Source organism: Habropoda laboriosa, unplaced genomic scaffold (assembly GCF_001263275.1).
Source record: "Habropoda laboriosa isolate 0110345459 unplaced genomic scaffold, ASM126327v1 scaffold478, whole genome shotgun sequence".
In the NCBI taxonomy this organism is placed as follows: Eukaryota; Metazoa; Arthropoda; class Insecta; order Hymenoptera; family Apidae; genus Habropoda; species Habropoda laboriosa.
Genome location: NW_017100618.1, coordinates 16475 through 35470, shown reverse-complemented (window position 1 = coordinate 35470; position 18996 = coordinate 16475). Strand labels below are relative to the sequence as shown.

The following is an 18996-nucleotide window of genomic DNA, read 5'->3' as shown; positions in this document are numbered from 1 at the left end:
CTAGTTCAGTTCATCCGTCAACGTCACGAAAAGGGAATACCGAACGAAACCGCAATTTTTTTCTCGAGAATCGATAACGGTATAGAAATAATAGTGCATCGAGAAGATAGCCACATCCTTCCTCTATCCTCAGATCAAATTTCAACTCTCTATCTGAAACGCGTGATTTTACAACAATTTTTGTAAATGCACGCTCTAAAATCTTCGATGCGTTGCAAATACATCCTACGGTATTTATTGATTTCTTTTTTTTCCACTACGAAAGACTTACACACGTCGCGATTAACGGAGAGAAGCAATTTTCATCCACTTTTCCGAAAGTTCCCCCTATACGTATAGCGTTCTTTGAAATCCTGTGAAACTCCGCGCTCTAGAATTAAATTCCCGTTTTACCGTACCTACGAGTTTTCTACCACCGTGTTTATCTGTAATTAACGTCGTTACCTTTTTCAATTCCATTTAAATAACGACCATGCCGCCGCCCTTCTCATCCCCTAAACTCCGCTGCATGTTGCTCGCGTGCCTCGGTAATTGTCCAGGAAATTATCGGTAACGTTATCGGGCTTCGTTGATAACGGGTGGCGTATCCATGGCGAACCGAAACTCTAACCGGAAGCACGGAATTCTAACGTGACACACAACCCGATCCTCGCGCGCCGCTGCGCTCCCGTAATTTTACAATTTCCTCTAGCGCGTATTCGCTTCCTGCGCGAACCGACGCGTCCAAGATATACCGTTTAATGTACACGTGCACGCGCGCTAATAATATTAATCGTACAAGGGAAATTCGTCCCTCCAGTTTCAAACTATTCCTCGCACTCTTGCAACGAAGGGTTGTTGGATGGATATAGGTGTTTCGCGGAAGGATGCAGTTTCAGAAATCAGATACAGCGACTTGGGAAATATATACGAATGTGAGTCGGGAGAATTTAATTATGGTAACGAATTTCCTAGAGTTGAAGAACTAGAGGGATGAATTATTTACTCTGAAATGGAGTTTGGGGAGATTTGGAGAATTTGTTTGGACGGCGGAGAAAGTCTTTTTAATTTACCATTGTTCGACCAACAACCGCACTTTCGTAGAGTTGAAACAAGTGGATAAGGAGTTTGTGGATTGTTGAGAAATGTGAGGAGGAAATTCTGAGGAATGTTTTTAATTTTTAGAGAGAAGTTTGTTTGAAGGGAAGAGGATTTTCTAAATTTTCCATTTTTTACTGATTTTTTAGAGTAGAAAGTATTGGACGAAGATATACATATGTATTATCCCTGTATATCAAGGAGACAAGTTTTGAGGAATTTTTTTTGCAGGAAGGACATATCCTAAAATTCCTCTTCGATGATTTTGGGAATCCAGGAGATCTAATATATCGCGGAATGTGAAATTTTTCGAGGAAAAATCAGGTTGATGGAATGGGTAGAATCGAACCCTAGATAATCTATTGGCAACCGGGTATTCTATCCATTTCGCCAAAGAATCTATCTCTCACTCACTCGTATTTTTGGTCCTTAGAGTAGCACCTGCATACCAGCCCTTGCTCATTCACTTTAATTAACACTTTTAATTATTATATATGAATTTTATGTGAATAGAACTTGTTAATACGTCCATATTGTAATTTCAGCCAGGAAGAAATTTTTCATTTCGTAAGAATCATTGTTGCTTCAATCTTTCTTCTCTTTCAGCTACAGTTGAACATTAGTCTAAATGTAAATTTCCCGGTATTCCCAGTGTACAAAGACACCATGGAAACAATTTCATTCCGGAAATCTTCCATTGTCACCATAGCTTTCCCTTCCCTCCTCTGCCATCGCTTATTACATTTTCCTCGAACGTTATATTAAAGAGGAACACGCGTCCAAGAAAACTTTTTCCATTTGTGATTGTTCCCCTGTACGATGGTACACGTATTATTCCATGTTTCTCAAGTTCATGGTGGTCGTAGAGGGGGACAGAAAAATTGTCTGTGGCTTGTCGAATATTGCACGCGACGTTCTATCCACGGGACGGGGTAATTAGACGGAAAATAACCAGTATGCCTGGTTGAATTTCAGCGAGAAAAATTTTCCTCCGAGCAATTTCGTTGGTAACATATAGCCTGCGGCGTGGCGGATGCGTAAGTGTAGCCAACCCCTTCGAAAAATTGCCTCGAATCCTTGCAAACGTATTTTTTCTCCTTTCATTTTGTGCGCAAAGTGTATTCCCTGAAATTGAGCATTTTTTAAGATATTTATTTCAACAATTTTCCGACTTTACTCGAACGTAGTAAACCTGTGAGACACCTTTCATAATATTTCGAATTTTCTTGAAATTCTTTTCATCCTGTGTTCTACATACTTACAAAGGAAAATCTCGAAGTGATAATCATCGATATTGATGAAATTTTGGTATGTGGTAGTACTCAAAAAAATATTTGACACGTATTTTTTTTTATCAGCTATCGTCCACGTTCAAGAGGTGAAAATCGCTCTCAAAGAATTTTCGTCTAATACCTCGAAATTGTGTAAATTGACGAATCTTGTATTTTTCAAATCAAAATTATTTACTTTTTATTTCTTAAATCTATTGTTGAGAAATACAAAATTATTTATTTTTTATTTCTCAAATTTATTGTCGAGAAATACAAAATTATTTATTTTTTATTTCTCAAATTTATTGTCGAGAAATACAAAATTCTTGAATTTGCACTATTCTTCCATTTCTAATAATTTTCGAGATACTAAACTAAGTGTATTCACTATCACCAACTTTGAGAGTGATTTTCACCCCTTCACAACGGTATAAAAAAATACGTGTCGAATATTTCTTTGAAAACTACTATATACTAAAGTTTCATAAAAGTCGGTGATGGGATGTTCCCTTGTTAGAACTATCGATTAATGTAACAAAATTCATTTTTTAACCCTAAATATTGAACTATCCTCTTCAAAGGGATAACGAGAACTTATGCTGCATAAGAAGTCCAAGAAGTGTTGGAAGTTTGGAAAAACGAAAATAACCCGTGGAAAATTAATTTCGTTATTTTTATTTCGTTTTATCGGCGGAAGCCGCGTTGTCCGACTTCGTTAAAAGTTTCGAAAAGCCAGGAATTGTTATCCCCCTAATAAATTCGGTAATGGTAATTCTATTGGACGATCGTGGAGAACGTAACGAAATTAACATCTCGCATGAAAATTTTTCGCGGACGTTACAATTTTCCCGTTTTCATTAAAATAATTCCGCGATTTCCTGCTGTTTCTTTTTTACGCAACGAAGAATCGGGAAAAAGAACGCGAACAAAAATCGCCGTTTCGTCGTTTTTATTTCGACTTTACGACGTACCGCGGTCCGTGAAAAAAAGGTTTATCCGAAAAGAATTGCCCAATTTAACCGGAAAAATATATTCTCTCTCGTTCGCGTTACTCGTTCGTTGTGCTTGTGCTTATGATAATGAACGAACTCCCGCAGAGTGAAACACGATGCCGCCATTAAAAAAGAGAAGCTGTCCGAAACACGATGCACAGCATGCAAATTTCTTGGAATATACTTCCTGTGTTTCTTAAGCGCAAAAAGAAAAGAGCGAACAAAAAAAGAGAAACAGCAACAAGGAATTTATCACTTTTCCGTCGAAGTACAATATCACGAGGCGTGAAAAGTGTTCCGCCAACAATGGAGAGGACTGTTTGACCCAAGGTAAGGGTGAACGCGACGTTTTATCAAACAAAGGGACTCGGTCGAGTCAATGCGTCATTAAGGGCACGATTTATCGATCAACGATCCCATTGCCGGAACGAATGCAATTTTTCTTTAATTTCATGCCTCGCACCTCGACAATGGCCGGGCGTCTTTTGCCTTCCCACTCGCTAAACTGGGAAACGTCACGGTGGAAACGGATGCGCCTGCTGAAGAATGGGATTTAAATTTGAATGAACGAGGTGAATATGGGAAGAAATAGCGTAATGTATCATCGTTAGTAATAAAATGTGCGGAATGTGGGTTAATGACTGTACTTGTGATAATAACGAAACCGTTTTACACGTCGGATTAACCTTTTACGAATTAGTACGAGAAATTGCAGCTTCATTTTTTCATAAAGAGTGTTAGCTACATTTTGATATGTGATCTTTACTATGCTGCTATTATAGCGCGCTTTTTCAAGAGTAATTTTATTTATCAACGGAGGCGATCTTCTTTAATTAACCCTTTAACTTGCAACAACGTGTCAGACTCGTGGCAGAGATTCTGGTCAAGATGTGAGAAAAATAGTTAGGTATATCAGTGAGAAAAAATTCAATGTAATCCTAGCTGTCGTTTTAATTCGTAAGATCAAGGATTCCTAAATGTAATTAATCTGTAACAGATTAACTTTTGTTACGTGGTGCAGTACTGAAACATTAAATGGCTGACGCTTATATGCATAGTCAGAAAAGAAATCATAGGTTAAGGGGTTAATGGGATCCTATGTTCGGGTCACTAGAGATCCACGCTAGATTTGGTACCATACATCAGCAGAAGTGTATGTACTCGTTGTATTACGAGATTCCAGGTTGAATAATTTTGTGACGATTGTTTAGGTTTGTTTCACATTCGGTAAGTGTCCTAATACTTATGAACAGAAGTGTATACAGGGTGAGGCACCTAACTTGATCACCTCGAGTAACTTCTATTCGCATAAGGTCGCGTTGAAACATCATGGTTCACCAGACCTGTTCTGGTACATTCAAAAATAAAGTATATCGTGAACCACCAACAACGTTAGAGGATGTGCAGGAACGAATTCATGAAGCGTATGCCACACTTGCTTCGGAGGCAATTCGCCATCTTATGCGGATCGAACTTTGGTTAATATCTCGTTAATTAGTAGCTTTAGGTCATACAATGTTTAATACTTTTCTACTTGGAAAGTAACGAGCTTTCGAACTGCCGTAAAAAAATAGGGCATTCCATTCAGAAAAACAAAGTTCACCTTAAAATCTCCCAAACGCCTCCACTTATAAAGAAGTCGCGTACACCACGTGATGTCCCTCTCGATACCAGGTAACCTTTGTCGAAATAATTTTTTGTGGAACGCGTAATTTAAAAGTTATTCGAGGTGTTCAGGATAAGAAATCTGCGCGGGTGAGAAAAGACTCGGATAGTTAAGAGAGGAATTTTTAATTTTCTCGACACTTTTTCTCCAGAAGATAAAATTATCATAAATATCTCTACATACCTGAGGATAATCGCCAAACTTCGTCTGATAATCGAACACGTACAAATAAGAGTTTTTGTGGGATTGGCTGTGGAGATCCGCCGTTCTGGTAGCTGGGGCCACGGTGTTCGCGTCCCCCAAAGCTTCCAGAGTTTCGTCCCTGAAAGGAAAAAGAGGCGAGGAGAGTTGTATCTCTATTCAGCTGTGGAACAAAAGTCGAAAGTTGAGAAAAGACGCGGAATGAAAAGGTCCTCGACTATTCGAAGGGATCTGCTAAGATTGTACAGTGGATCCCCTCGATATTACGCAGCTCTTCGCCATTGTGATTGAAGAATGACACGAGTTGCGTTTCCAGCGGGAAAATATTCTCTCCGCGATGAGGTTAATTTTCTCTCGTGGTTGTTATACTTGTTTTTGAATGAAAAAATGTTACTCGAGCGTTGGACGCACTTGATGTTCACCGGATGCTGCACCGGCCGTTCCCAATCCGTGTACTCGTTGATTATGGTCGCCAGGATCTCTGCTTGATGATAGGTGTAGGTGTTGCGTACGAATTCTCGCAAAATTTTCGTTCTTCTGTCAGCCTCGATTCCGTATTCAGCGTCGTCCGCCGTTAGAGCGAAGTACGCTTCTGATCGGACCACGCCGATCATTAAATCGTACCTGGAAAACGTATGGGAATAGTTAAAGGATTTTTCGGAAGCTTTTATGTATAAAGTAATAGCGTAAAGTGATTTTCAATGTTCGATATTCTGTTCAATTCAATTTGGTTTAATACGCACTCTGACCTATAATCGCAGGAAATTTTCGTGATACAATTTCTGCATATCGCACATCTGAGGGAAAAGTGCCGCGAGTTAAAAAGTTTCGATTTTCACTTTACCGTTTGGAATATTTTCTAATATGTAGATTTACTATTAGAAGCAGTGTTAGAAGTTGAACTTTAATATTTTAATATTGATAAATGAGGCATATTTTATAATGCTGTAATTAGGAAAGGACATTATTTTCATTTATGTTCACTTGAGGGCTGGAAAACTGTTAATTAGAATATCTCGAAAATGAATTGACTTAGAGAAAAATGTTAAATATGTATTGTGTTTACTTCTGCACGAAAAATAATATGACGCAAATGAAATTTGAGCAAGATGGCAGCACTACCATAGTTGAAAATATCATATTTTTGTAAATATTTTCTATATGACATAATATTTTTTGACAAAATTTCTCAGTACAGACTAAAAGTACGTTTTCTCTAATTTATTTTGGAATTGCATAGGAAATATGCATGATAGAAAATAGCAAATTCATTGATCAAACTAAATAAGAAATTAAATGAAATGCTTTATACGCGCTGAGAAAGTATTGACGTGTTCTCACTTTATAGCAATTTTAGAAAATTGAGAAAAACTGTACACTTGTGAGATCCATTTTGCAGTTTGAATTCACGAAATTTTGTCATAAAATATGTCCCATAGAATATATTTACAGCAATATATTTTCAACTATGGTAGAGCTGTTTATAACCTTGTTCAAAGGATCTAGCCGAATAAACCAAATGAAACATGTGATACGTCAGTTGAAAGAGCTTCCTAGGAAGACCATTTCGACAAAGTTTTAACCCTCTACCCCTATTATTAGGGTAGTTATCGACCTAAACATCACTTTCATTTCAGACTTGATTTCGTTTGTTCTATCCGACAAAAAGTTATGAAAAAAATCTGAGATACTACAGCCAGAGTGTTACATATCAGAGAATTTTTTCAGATTTTTCGAATGAAAAACCTATTTTTAAATAATTAAATAACATTTAATTTCATTTGGTTTAGGGGCACTTTTACCACGCTTGTTTGACATTTTCCTCTATGTTAATTCATTCTTTATATATTCTAATTAATAACTTTCCAGCCCGATTCCATCCACTGAACATGAATATTAGCAGCTAAGAAAAAAGGTGTCCAATATTCTCGGATTCTCTAACTCTCCGCAAAATTTGATCGAAATCGAGGTGTATCAGTTGAAAACTAATTTTTCAACACACAAACGATCTTCTTGCTCTCCTGAAAAATTTCACATTTTCGACTCGTGATAATTTTCTCGCTGGGTAGAACATCACGTACATCTCATAATTCGTATAAAATATTACAACGCGAAGCGTTACTTTCCTCCAGGCAAGAAGGACGACGTGTAGTTCTTTAAAGTAGTCACATGAATCGACCTCAATTAACCAGACAAGTTAATCTACCCCTATCTCATGGCCGAAGAAGACCTGTTTGAAATTTAATGCCCTGCTGGAAGCACAGAGTGCATACGTACATCCTGCATCGAAGTGGAGCGCGCAATTTTCTCGACACTCGATCCTCCTTTTCATTAACCCGTAACATAATTACACGCACGGCTTAGTTTTTCCACTTTTACGGTAATTCTTCGAGCAACATTCACCAGGCAGGGGGAAAAAGGAGAGAAAAATTGAGAGTAAGAAGAAGAAGAAGAAGAAGAGGAAGAGGAGAGTTTCTATCGGAGACAAATTAACTTGAAGCATTCACAGCATTCCCGGTGAATCCGGATATTCAGGAGCATCCACAGGAACGTCGAGGCAAAGAGACGTGGCTCGTTTCAACGATTTCCATTCCCTTTAACGTCGTCGTTACGCATAAAACTCCCGCCAGACCGTTTATTTATCGCAGCGGGCAGAGCTGGCTGGCTGGTTGGAACGAAAACGGAACGAGTGAAAGAACGAAAGGCATGAACCGTTCGAAAGGAACGCGGCGACAAAGGGGAACAAAGACTGATCGCGACAAAAGGGGATGAAACGCGCGGGGAGGGAACTGGCTGATGAGGGGAATTCGATGACACTGGGATTTCCCCTGTCTGAAACTTGCTCCTTCAATACGATACACTATTTCGAGGAAATCCGCGAAGGACCTTTGTTTCTAGCCAATCTTTTCCCTCTTCCAACACGCGCGGGATTCTACAATACGCTCTAGTGAAATCAACGATGAAAAGAAAAGATTTCCCTGTCGTCCTTCATTTTATCTGTTAAATCACGCTGTAGCGTGTATATAATTGTTTCGACACGAGTATGATTGAAGTTTTGGGCGCGCTTACGAATAAATTAATATCGAGAGGGTTCACTATGAAAGAATATTCGACTTGTGCTTTTTTGTTAATGTATTTACAAGACGGTATACGACGTTTCACGACTGTGTTCTTGGAAGTACGAGAGTTCTGTGTGTTCTAGCTTCTGTGCGAGTTCTCGCCGAGTTCTGTGTGTTGGCTCTGTGTTTCGTCTTAACCCTTCGACAGTTTATCCCGTGAGAGAGTCGGGCAGAGCGTCAAATATCTAAATGTTTAACTCAAGAGAGATTCTTAGGAAGAAAGTTACAAATGGACGAGATATTATTATCATAATTAAACGACTCATGGAACAGAAAGTTTGAAATTAAAATAGGAAAATAAAAGGTAAAAATTAAATTAATATAACAACATAATTGGTAGTATATAAAAAATTAATCTTATTGGATAGATACCCTTTGAAGTTAGCCGACATTTTAAAAACTCTCAAATAAATGCTTTTGAAAAAAAAAAAAGAAGACAAAGTATCTCAGTCACATTTACAATGCGCCAAAATTATTTTAATGTTATATTTTGTATATTTAAAATTATTTAGAAATTATCACAGTGATATGTCTGACTTCGTTCGAGTGATTTTTCTGCGAGATGTTTTTTTATCAATTTTTATATTTTTTTGTTTTTTTTTTATTTGAGGCCCCGGCAGATTGCAAGGCCCTAAGCTGTAGCTTTTTTAGCTTATACGTAAATCCGGCACTGCACATAACCAATCAGATCCATATTCCTTACGTTAGCCAACTTCTCATCTCTGCTCTAGATCGTTTTCCGTGCGATCTACGCATCCTCGAGATTCGTTACCGCTCCACCAACCGAGGTATGTGTACACCATAACAACGTCATTTCGTAATTTCTCTTTCGAAATATTTCCCAGATACTTCCTAGCCCTTTGTCGCGATACTTGAACTATTTCTGAATTTCATTTCGAGTTTCCATCTCTCTTAAATTCGTCGCAATGAAACCTTCTTCACCGTGAAAATCTAATCAAACTACCGTTGCTTTTCGTTTCGCTTTCCCTTCGATGTCCGCGAAATTAAGTTCCGCGCGGCGTTGAGCTTTCTCTGCGTTTAGCCTCGTAATGTGAAACCCGAAAGCCTTTGTACGGCCCCCCTTTTCCGTCCGCCAAGCAAAAACATTTTGCTACGGAGCGGTGCGCCGCTCCGTAAATACTCGAATCCCCACGTTGACTCTCGCTCTAAACGCGGGGCAGAATTGTTAAATTACTTCAGCAAGCGGAATGTCGGTGTTTCTACACGGGGGCGGCGGCGGCGGTCGCGGTCGTCTTGAAACGAGACGGGACAAAGGGGAAGCCTGTCGTCCGGCCGTGACAACGAAAATGTAAGAAAAAACTGGAGTAATTAAAAGTACTGTGCGCACGTATGTATGTGTATGTATATAGGTGGAAACGCGGGAAGATTAAAAGGAAACAGGGAGCGATCGTAGCGGAAAATGAATACGAACGATTTCAGCGGAAATTAAGGGAACATAGAACGCTAGGGGTTGTTGAAAGAAGGCGGATAAGGGTCAGGACAAAGAGTATAGGGGATAAAAAGGGAAGGGAGTGGTGAAATAATGTGTGCACTAAGGTGAGGAAGGTGATGGGATATAAAATGGTGGAGTATTAACTGGGGAATTTAATTTTACCTCACTGGATGTAATTTCTGAAGGTGAAAAAGGAGATCGCGGTAAACTACAGTCTTGGTCAAAAGTATCGGGCACCCCGCAAAATATGAATTTTTTAAAAGTTTTTTCGTATTAGAAGGAGATCAAATTAGTGAAATCTGAAAACAATCATATTTTATTAATTTTGTCAATATTTTGTTGTGCCGCTCGTTGCCCAACATTTGACTGTCACTGCAATATTTTTCTGACTTTTACCCTGTTTTTTGTTTTTTAAGAATTAATTTACGTTGATGGTCACTCGCAATCAGTTCACTCTTTTTTCACATATTTCAAAGGAAATTTTCTAACTTTCGAAATATTTGTTACACATAACGTGTGTCAGTAGCAAGACCTTTAGGAAGATACACAAAATGTACATTATGGATCGCTCAGGTGTTTTATGGCTCGCTATAAACATTATCAACTGTTCAGCGCGCACGTAATATTTATGTGTTTTATTTTAAACTATACTCGATACGCTTCAAGCGGTAAATTAATAGCAGCTTGAATATTTGGGGGTTTGATGCAAGATATACTACAGTTACCCTTTCACTCAATTTAATAATATAAATAGTGTAGTTGCAGCGCGGTATTACAATTTTTACAGAGAAACGTGTTTTTTTATTGAATGTGTACTGGTGTATTAACTTCTAATTTTTCCGTTTATCTTAATTTATATCTTGTATACAGTTTTTTGGCGGGGGTGAGGAACGCGGATTGGTTTTTGAGAACTTCTGGAATTAGACCCGGAAGGGGTTGCTATCTTTCCATTGGATCCCCATTTGCTAGAGTCACCAGCAAGGTGACCGCCTACGATTCATCGTGGATCGCCAGGTACCGAAGGGACTCTCGGGTGACGTCCGGGAATTTCCGCGTCCCTCGACCGTAACAGGTAATAACTTTATGAAGCGGCTTGACCTTACTAAGCATGCAAAATTACAATAAAAAATAGAAAAGGCATTAAGCCGAAAATAAAGAAGTATATTACTTAAGTTTAAAACGTCGTAGAAGGTAACCGATGGCCGGTGGCTTCATAAACTTATTGTGTTACGGGTTCTTTAGAATTTATATTAATTAAATCTTAATTCTAACTTGGCTTTCTTCGCGCCTAGGGTCGCATCATAAAACGTTGTTACAATGTAACATCAACTGTTTTAAAATTTCTTTAAACTGGCCGACAAAGGATGACGAACAACGGAAAGGTTACAAAGAAATAGTTTTCGCAGTAAGTTGTAATTACGAAAGTGCCTGAAACTTTTGGCCAATGCTGTACATAGAAATCAGGATACACGGTAAAATAAGAGTTCCATAAAAGCAAGCTACAGTTATTTACAAAAATATTCGGACATTAGTGAAACAATTATTAAATACGGCGCAGGCGAATTATTCAGAATATTCTGAATATAAATAATATGAACATTATATTATGAATATTTAACACATTCATTTTTGTTAAATACACGAATGTTTGTGCAACGCGGTAATTGGATAAAATTCCGGTTAAGATGTATTACAATATCAAACACGAAAATGCGTTAAACTAATAATACGTAATTCTAGAGTACAATAAAGAACGTTTCGTAATGAAAAAGTATCAGCACAATTTTTTTATAATTAACAGAAAAACGTCACTGAAAGGTATGCTTATGCAGGATGTTTGCGTTATTATCAGATGTTTTTTCCTAAATGGTAAACATATGGATAAAGTTAACGAGGAAAATCGTGTTTTATTACTTGAAAAATAAAGTTGACATTTAATGTTTTATATGCAATGCCATATATTTTTGTGTGTGATATGAAAGCGGCTATTAAAACGAATTGAACCAGTGTGACACAATGATCTACAAAATCATACAATTTCATATTTTAAAATAACAACTGTTGTATTCAATTTTAAAACTTAGCGTTTAATAGTATCTTATCGTGATGCCTCATTATGTAACGAAAGAAAAAGTAGATACGATATGTATTTATTGGGAATGTAATCGAAATAAAAGTTCAAACTATTTCCTTTGTGGCGGGTACGTCACTGCCAACAAGTCCTTACCGAACCTTGTTCTATTCTTCCACGCGAACTTTCTTTTTCCCAACTTCTTCAGATTTTAGTTTCCGTTCTTTTGTCTCTCCCCGGGTTAAGACTTGCCTTCGTTCTCGAGTAGCCTAAGAAGCGCACATGTGGCGTCCAGGTTCGCACGAAGACGTTCCGTTTCCACCACTTTCTCCACTTCTATCTTTATCTATCGCTACTCCTGTCTCCCTGTCCTAACAATATAAAAACCCAGTACGCCTACACCTCCGGTCAGTTTGTTCCTTTACCAACCATCGCGACGTACCCGCCGAACCGAAAAATTAACGAAGAGAACGATTGTATTTTCTGGACAAATTGTACGCCGACTGTTTCTGACGAGAATTGAGGTGAAAACAGTGCAACGGCGTTCCTCACCCAACTCACCTTCATTCCCAAACTTATACAGGGTGGTCGATGACTGGCGGTACAACCGGAAATGGGGTGGTTCTGCATCAGAGGATAAATCGAAAATGTGGTGTTACGTCCGTAACCTCCAAGCCTAGCGAACCTCTCTGGTCTTCGGGGAAACCATAGAAAACCTACAACGGTCGCACACTCTGCATTCACCAAAATTCCTTGGGGCAGTTACAGCGGAAAGCCACTCAAGGGTAGTGCAATAAATCAGGTAAGAACCGGGCGCGTCATTCGAGACTACGCGAGGCACCGAGAGCCCGACGCTCGAGGATGCCCGTGGGTCGGAGTGTCACGCGTCTGGTTCATGTCTTCGACATCCTGCGATGCCCTAAAAAAGGGGAAATTGTCTAAACTTGAGTAGGCTCGCTGTACTGTCTGGAAAATTCCCAAACTATCTATCCTTGTCTCGATCTTTCCTCCTCTAACCCATTTCCACCACCCCAAGGGCAGAAGAGGCAAGCAGTTTAAAAAACCAACGCGCTTCCAGCGCGGGCACTCAGTTGTATATCCTTGCATCAAGGAATTCCTCTGTACAGAAACCGATAGTCAATAAACTTGTGTGAATTAAATCCTGTGGTAGTCACTGTCGTCGCCCCTATCCCAACGTAAACTCCTTGAATGGACTGACCGAAACCGGGGGTCCTGAGGTACGAAAGGTACGTAACAGTGGAGTGAAATTTGTTCATCTAAGGTTTTGTTTTCGAGAAAATTGATGAATTTTCACCGAGGTTACGAGCACTTGATTATATCTCGACCTAATGTATATTCCGTTGTAGCTTACTGTCTCGATTCAGATTTGTATTTATTACACTGGGTAATCAAGAATACACAATAAAACAGAACATTAATTTACAATAAATTTTATTGTAGGAATCGACGGAAAAATTTCCCAAACGGGAATCGAACCCGGGACCTTCGGCTTAGCAAGCCGAGGCTTTGCGCACTACACCAACAACTCCCTCTTTATTTTCCCTGGTCGATTTCCTATTTGAGTATGGAGGCCTCGATATTACATTATTATTACAGAAATTGTTGTAAATATTGCCCATTCTGCCGAATATACAATTGTGCTCTACAAACTAAATTTCTATGAACGCTTTCTAACGTGTTCTGCTGTTTTAATTGATTGAACGCGAAATTGTGATTGTGGCCGAAACTTGTAATTCCTTCGGTATACATTAGGTCGAGACATAATCAATTACACGTCTACCCCATGAAATTTTAAAGTCGATTTTCTCGAAAACAAAGCCTTATATCAAAAAATTTTATTCTACATTTTCGATTTATTTTCTGATGTAGAATTACCTCTTTCCGGTTCTACCACCAGTTACTGACCACTCTGTATAATTTCGTAGGTCATTCTGTCACACATGGTTGAATTCATCTCAACAGTCGCTTTTGCACCACAAAAAAAGTATGTCATTCCATTTAAAAAATTAAAGGTCACGTTCGTTTTTCGAAAAATATTGCGAATATTGAAAGTTTACACCTGTGTTATTGGGTTGGTTATAAAAAAAAATCGTCAAACTTTCTGCTCTTTCATGTTTACTCTAAACTTATTTTTACGAGAGAAACACTGGCTGGTGATAACACGAAGACCCTGCACAGCGTGTCCCTGCACCCTGTCCGAATATTTTTGAGGGCAAATGTACGTAACACGGGAAAGTCCAAGAAAGGTTAGAGCATGCGATAGTAGACAAGCTAGTGACGAGCAAACACGAGAAGCAGAGTACAAAAGGAGGTGAGAGACGCGTTGGTGTGCGAACGATCAAGGGTGAAGGAGGCGGGCGGAGGGGATAAAGAGCGGCAGAGATTCGCCGAGACAGCGAGACGTCGCAAGATAAAACGAGCGGCGAGCAACGTGGGGAAAAAGGAAGAAAGAGAAGAAACGGAGGACTCGAAGCACGTGCGAGAGCAAGAACGAGAAGGGCGAGGAAGGGGAGGAGGGGGGTAGCAGTTGGAGGGTTGAGAAAGACGAGTCGTGCACGTTGGGTACAGTTCACGTGCCGAATAAGAGGAAGTCGCCACTTTTTCCTTGCGGATTTCCACGGTTAGTTAGTATGCTCCGTTTAGCCACGTAACGAGACCCCTGTTTTGTTTCAATCCCGGCCGCGAGGCGACTCTGTTACCCTGGACGCATCCGCGATTACACGGAATGAGTCGGAGAAACGAGGAAACCAAGAGACTTCATCTGGTTCGTGAATTTAAGGGGAGGATTGGACGATCGGTGGCGAGAACGAGATTCCTCGTAAAATTAGGGGACACTTGGCAATTTCATATTATTAGCTGCGTTACTTGAGGGTTCTTTCTTTTTTTCTAAAGAAAGAGAAGGAATGTAATACGTGCCTATTACTATCTCTATGTTAGATGATTTTGCCTGCAGTCTGTATCACAAGAGGGTGGACGCGACATTTCCGAAACCTGAGATTTAACGAGGGGGAGATTGTGTTGGTATAAAAATATTTCGAAGTAATGATCACCGATTTCGATGAAACTCTGGTATAAATTGCGTCGTGGACTTTGATCAAACTTCTTTCGAGATATTTAAAGGATTACATTTGAATAAAGTAAAAAATATTTCTGTACTATGCAACATTTTAATTTAGAATTTTATTAGTCTTTGTTTGGTCGCGTCACAGCGTCGACGATTATTTCCGCGACGATAATATGACGCGGACTTCGAACTGGGTTCCTTTCAGTGAAGTCCAGTGAAGTCTTTCGAAATGGTCACTTGGATAGTGGACTGTATGATTTGGTGAATGTGTCAACACGATATTGAACAGTGATATAGCTTTATTATAACTAGTTTAATGATGTATGACGTGTTACGAAAATTAGACTGGTAATGAATGTTTGAGTGTCTGTGTTACTGTTCCCGAAAAATGTCTGTGCGTGCTATTTTATCAACTTGCTGTGTGTTTCTATTTGCTGTTTAAATGTGTAGTGGAGGTGGTTGAAGAGTGTTGATTGGATTTTCGTGAGTGTTCCGGGGGTGACTGTCGTGTCGAGAAGGTGGGGTTATTGTTGTAAACTATTTGTTATATTGTAGGGTCGAGTCCTGGTTCCTCCGGTCGGTCGGCAGGCTGCCGCTTCTGGTGGCCAGATGAGAGGGTTTCCGAAATCCTTGTAAAATTGCGAGCCGTGTCGCCTAAACCTTCGCCTTGACCATATTTAGGTTTTTACAACCGAACAGATGTTTAGTTGAAATTCGGTTATTCTTTTTTTGACGATGTGTCTCGTGCACTCGTTTTACTGTGATTGTCCGTTTTAGATGTGTATATAGGGATTAGGTTGGTTCTGATTGGTGGTTGTGTTATGGAGGTGGAAAACGTGGTGTGTTCGGTTATTGGGCGACGAAAACTGTGACCTTTTGGGAGACCGAATTTGTTGTAAACAAATTCGATCCCGGGTAACGAATGTTTTATGGTCCCGAGTGTTTTTGGGACCTATTGTCCGAGTGTCGCGCTGGTGAGTCCACTAGGGGTATATTGCGGTCTTCCGAACGTCGGCACCTCGGTCTGGCGGCCAAATGTGACTAAGTGGCTTATTACTATAATCTGCCGAACCGAGATTTCGTTGCGTCCTCATCAGGTCGCAACAGAGTAGTTCTCAAAAAAATATTCGACACGTATTTTTTTATATCGGTTGTTGTGTACCGTGCTCTTATCTACTCGGTTATAAGGCGTCACGGTCTTTTTTCAACCCTATGCGGAATGGGACGAAGGTTGTAATGAAAATGTTTAGTTGTATTAGCTTTATTATGGAGCCGTGGTTCGGCTTCTGGTTACAAGGCTCCTTTTTATCTACTCGTCTATGTTGAACGGCTTATATACATTTCTTCGGAGCTGCAAGTCCGAGAAAAGGGCCAATCAACAGCTTCACCGAAGTAAGGTCCCTTTCGCGAGCTTCTATTTGCTTCTATTCAACGTGGGGGGGGGTCGTCACTTTTCGTGTTTTGAGGACACGACATCGGTTATCAAAGATAGGGGTAGTAAATATATTTGGTCTAATACAGGGGTGGCCATAGCGCGGCTCTCGCAGGCGAGTGGTGCGGCTCTTATGCAAATAAAATGTATGTACGAAATATGGTAAACTAAAACTGATCAATGTCCAAAAGTAATTATTTTATTTCATTTCTTGTTACAAAGTTATCAAAGTTGTCGTCAAAGATAAATAAATGGCTCTTTCAAATATTCCTTCCTGAATTGTGGCTTCCAAAGGTAGTGTAGCTGGCCACCCCTGGTTTAATATCTCGAAAATTATTAGAGATAAAGTAACAGCGTAAATTGTATCCACCGCAGATATAGAAATCCTACTATTATGCCAGCTTGGGCCGTCAAAAACCCTAATGTGGCGGCTTCGAGAGCGTCAAAGATAGAGACTACCCATTTGAATACCCATTTTGCTTCTCTACCGTCTCGCTAGCAATTTACTCGTCTCTGCATAATACGCTAGACGTCGCTAAGCGTGCAATCCAGCCTTCATCTCTAAGGAAGCTCAAGAAGCACCCTAACACTCTGTTACTAACATATTTTCTAGCGATTTTACAAGGTGTAGTTTTCTATTTCTCTGAATCGAAGCTCGTGTCGCTGAAAGAATAGGTAGAATTTCATTTGCACAATTGCAATTGGCGGGGGAACAAGGGAAGTGCGGAAACGGAGGTTGCTCGGTGGCGGATGTACCTCGATAGTTTGGCCACGACGTCCTTCCTTAGCAGGATGTTGTTCAACGTATTGATCGTGTCCACTTGCAAGGTGAAGTCCTGATCCTCCGGATCGCCTGGATCAATCACGACGCCGTCTATGCTTGGTCCGAAGGCGGGAGCGAATTCCAGTCCCTTGACAGGCACCGAGACCAGCGCGTTCAACGGCACATCCCTGAGGCATCTGAGCAACGCCTGAGAATCACTCGCGGCCTGGACAAACAACCCACGTGAGTTTTTCATGGAACAAGTACTCGTACAGAGTAGCGGAAAACTCGTTAGCAGACACTTTAGGGGCTCTCTCGAGTCTCTAGTTGTGAAAACCAGATAAAAAGGAGGGAAGAATTGCATGCACATATGTAATCAGATAGATGGTGTTTTCAGCCGAATTTTTCTGGAATCGTTTAATGGAGTTGGTATATTTAAATTTGCTGGAAATTGAATGTTGAGGAAAAAGAGGAAATAATTATACATAATTGTAGGGTTTCGTGGTTTGTGACTGGACAGGTGCATTTTAACATAACTGCACAGTTAAACTTGACGCAATTCCACGCAAGACTATGTTATTTTCTCTCAAAACCATACTGACTCTCATTAACTACGTTGTGATTCTTTGTTTCTACTTTGTTCTCCACAGTGTCCTACTACACCGACTTTTCATCTTTCAGACTCTTTTATTCTTGCACTCGCACATTCTCTTTCTCCCTTTTACTATTTTCCTCTCATTCTACAGTCCGCGACACTTGATTAAACGCAGTGATATTTTCACTGTATTTTTGTTTAACGAAGTTCAAATTAAGAAATTAAGAAATTCCTCGAAGACATTCAGTCACGTCTATCCAAATCCTTGGATGGCCACGCACCATTCTTTCACACGATATTCTCCATTATAGTCAGTGGAGCTGATATAGCGAGGTCACAAAATTAGTCCGAGTGCCAAAACAGCAATTCGAGAGAGATAAGAGCTCGAGCCTCGCTCAGACCCGTTCGATGTCAATTCGGAATTGCCACTTCTATCGCGGTGTATTTAAAAACTTTTGCGGTATATTTCTGTAGGTTAATTTTCACCAATATGGAAATTACTATGGAATAGAAGGCGACGGAGGCATAATACCGCGCATTGCTTAAATTAAGGGTGTCGAACTTCTTCCCCTCCGCGAGCCGCACGAGTTTGATCCTTGGTCAGTCGGTTTCCCCATTTCTTTTCCTCCAGGAGTTATACGAGTCCTATTACATACACTACCGGCCAAAAATTTGGAATCACTGTACATTACAAGTTACACAAAAATTTCCAGAAAGATATTAGCAACTTTAAAGAATCTTTTAACGAATTTTTTTTCATTCAAATCAATATTGACCTTCACAACATCCATTCCAAATCTATGGAGAATTAGTAGCAGATTCAATATATTTAGGTGTAAATTGGCAGGTGATCTCAAATAAGGGACTCACGTATACAGGGTGTTTCGTAAATGCGTGCCAATATTTCAAGGGGTAAATCTAAAAACTAAAACAAGTAAAAAATGTCACATGGCATTTGTCCGATACACCTTAGTTTTCGAGTTATGGATGATTAAAAAAAATATTCCAAGTGCCCGCCTCGTGCCTCAACACTTACATATATATATATATATGTAGGATGTGAACGGGGAGAAGGGAGCAACAACGGGTCAACGTTGTAAGATTTAATAAGGAAAATAGAAAAAACAAAATGATAGATACAAACGACTCGGTGGCCACTTAACGACTGCCTCTTTCGCTCGCTCGCGCCTCACCGACACACCGCTGTCACACGCGCACGCATACACACGCTCAGCCGTCGTCTTTCGGTAGCTTTTGTCTAGCTACCGCTG

The 18996-nt window shown here is 39.8% G+C and overlaps 1 protein-coding gene across 1 annotated transcript in view; it reads right to left on the bottom strand.

The window, feature by feature from the left end:
- Positions 1–18996, bottom strand: part of LOC108576741 (neuroligin-1-like) — a 44535-nt gene that overhangs the window by 18927 nt on the left and 6612 nt on the right. The window contains exons 3-5 of the mRNA XM_017939794.1: positions 17124–17356; positions 5619–5831; positions 5190–5328 (exon numbers count right to left, since the gene is read on the bottom strand). Coding sequence (XP_017795283.1) covers positions 5190–5328; positions 5619–5831; positions 17124–17356 — 585 coding nt within the window. The remainder of the gene's footprint in view (positions 1–5189; positions 5329–5618; positions 5832–17123; positions 17357–18996) is intronic.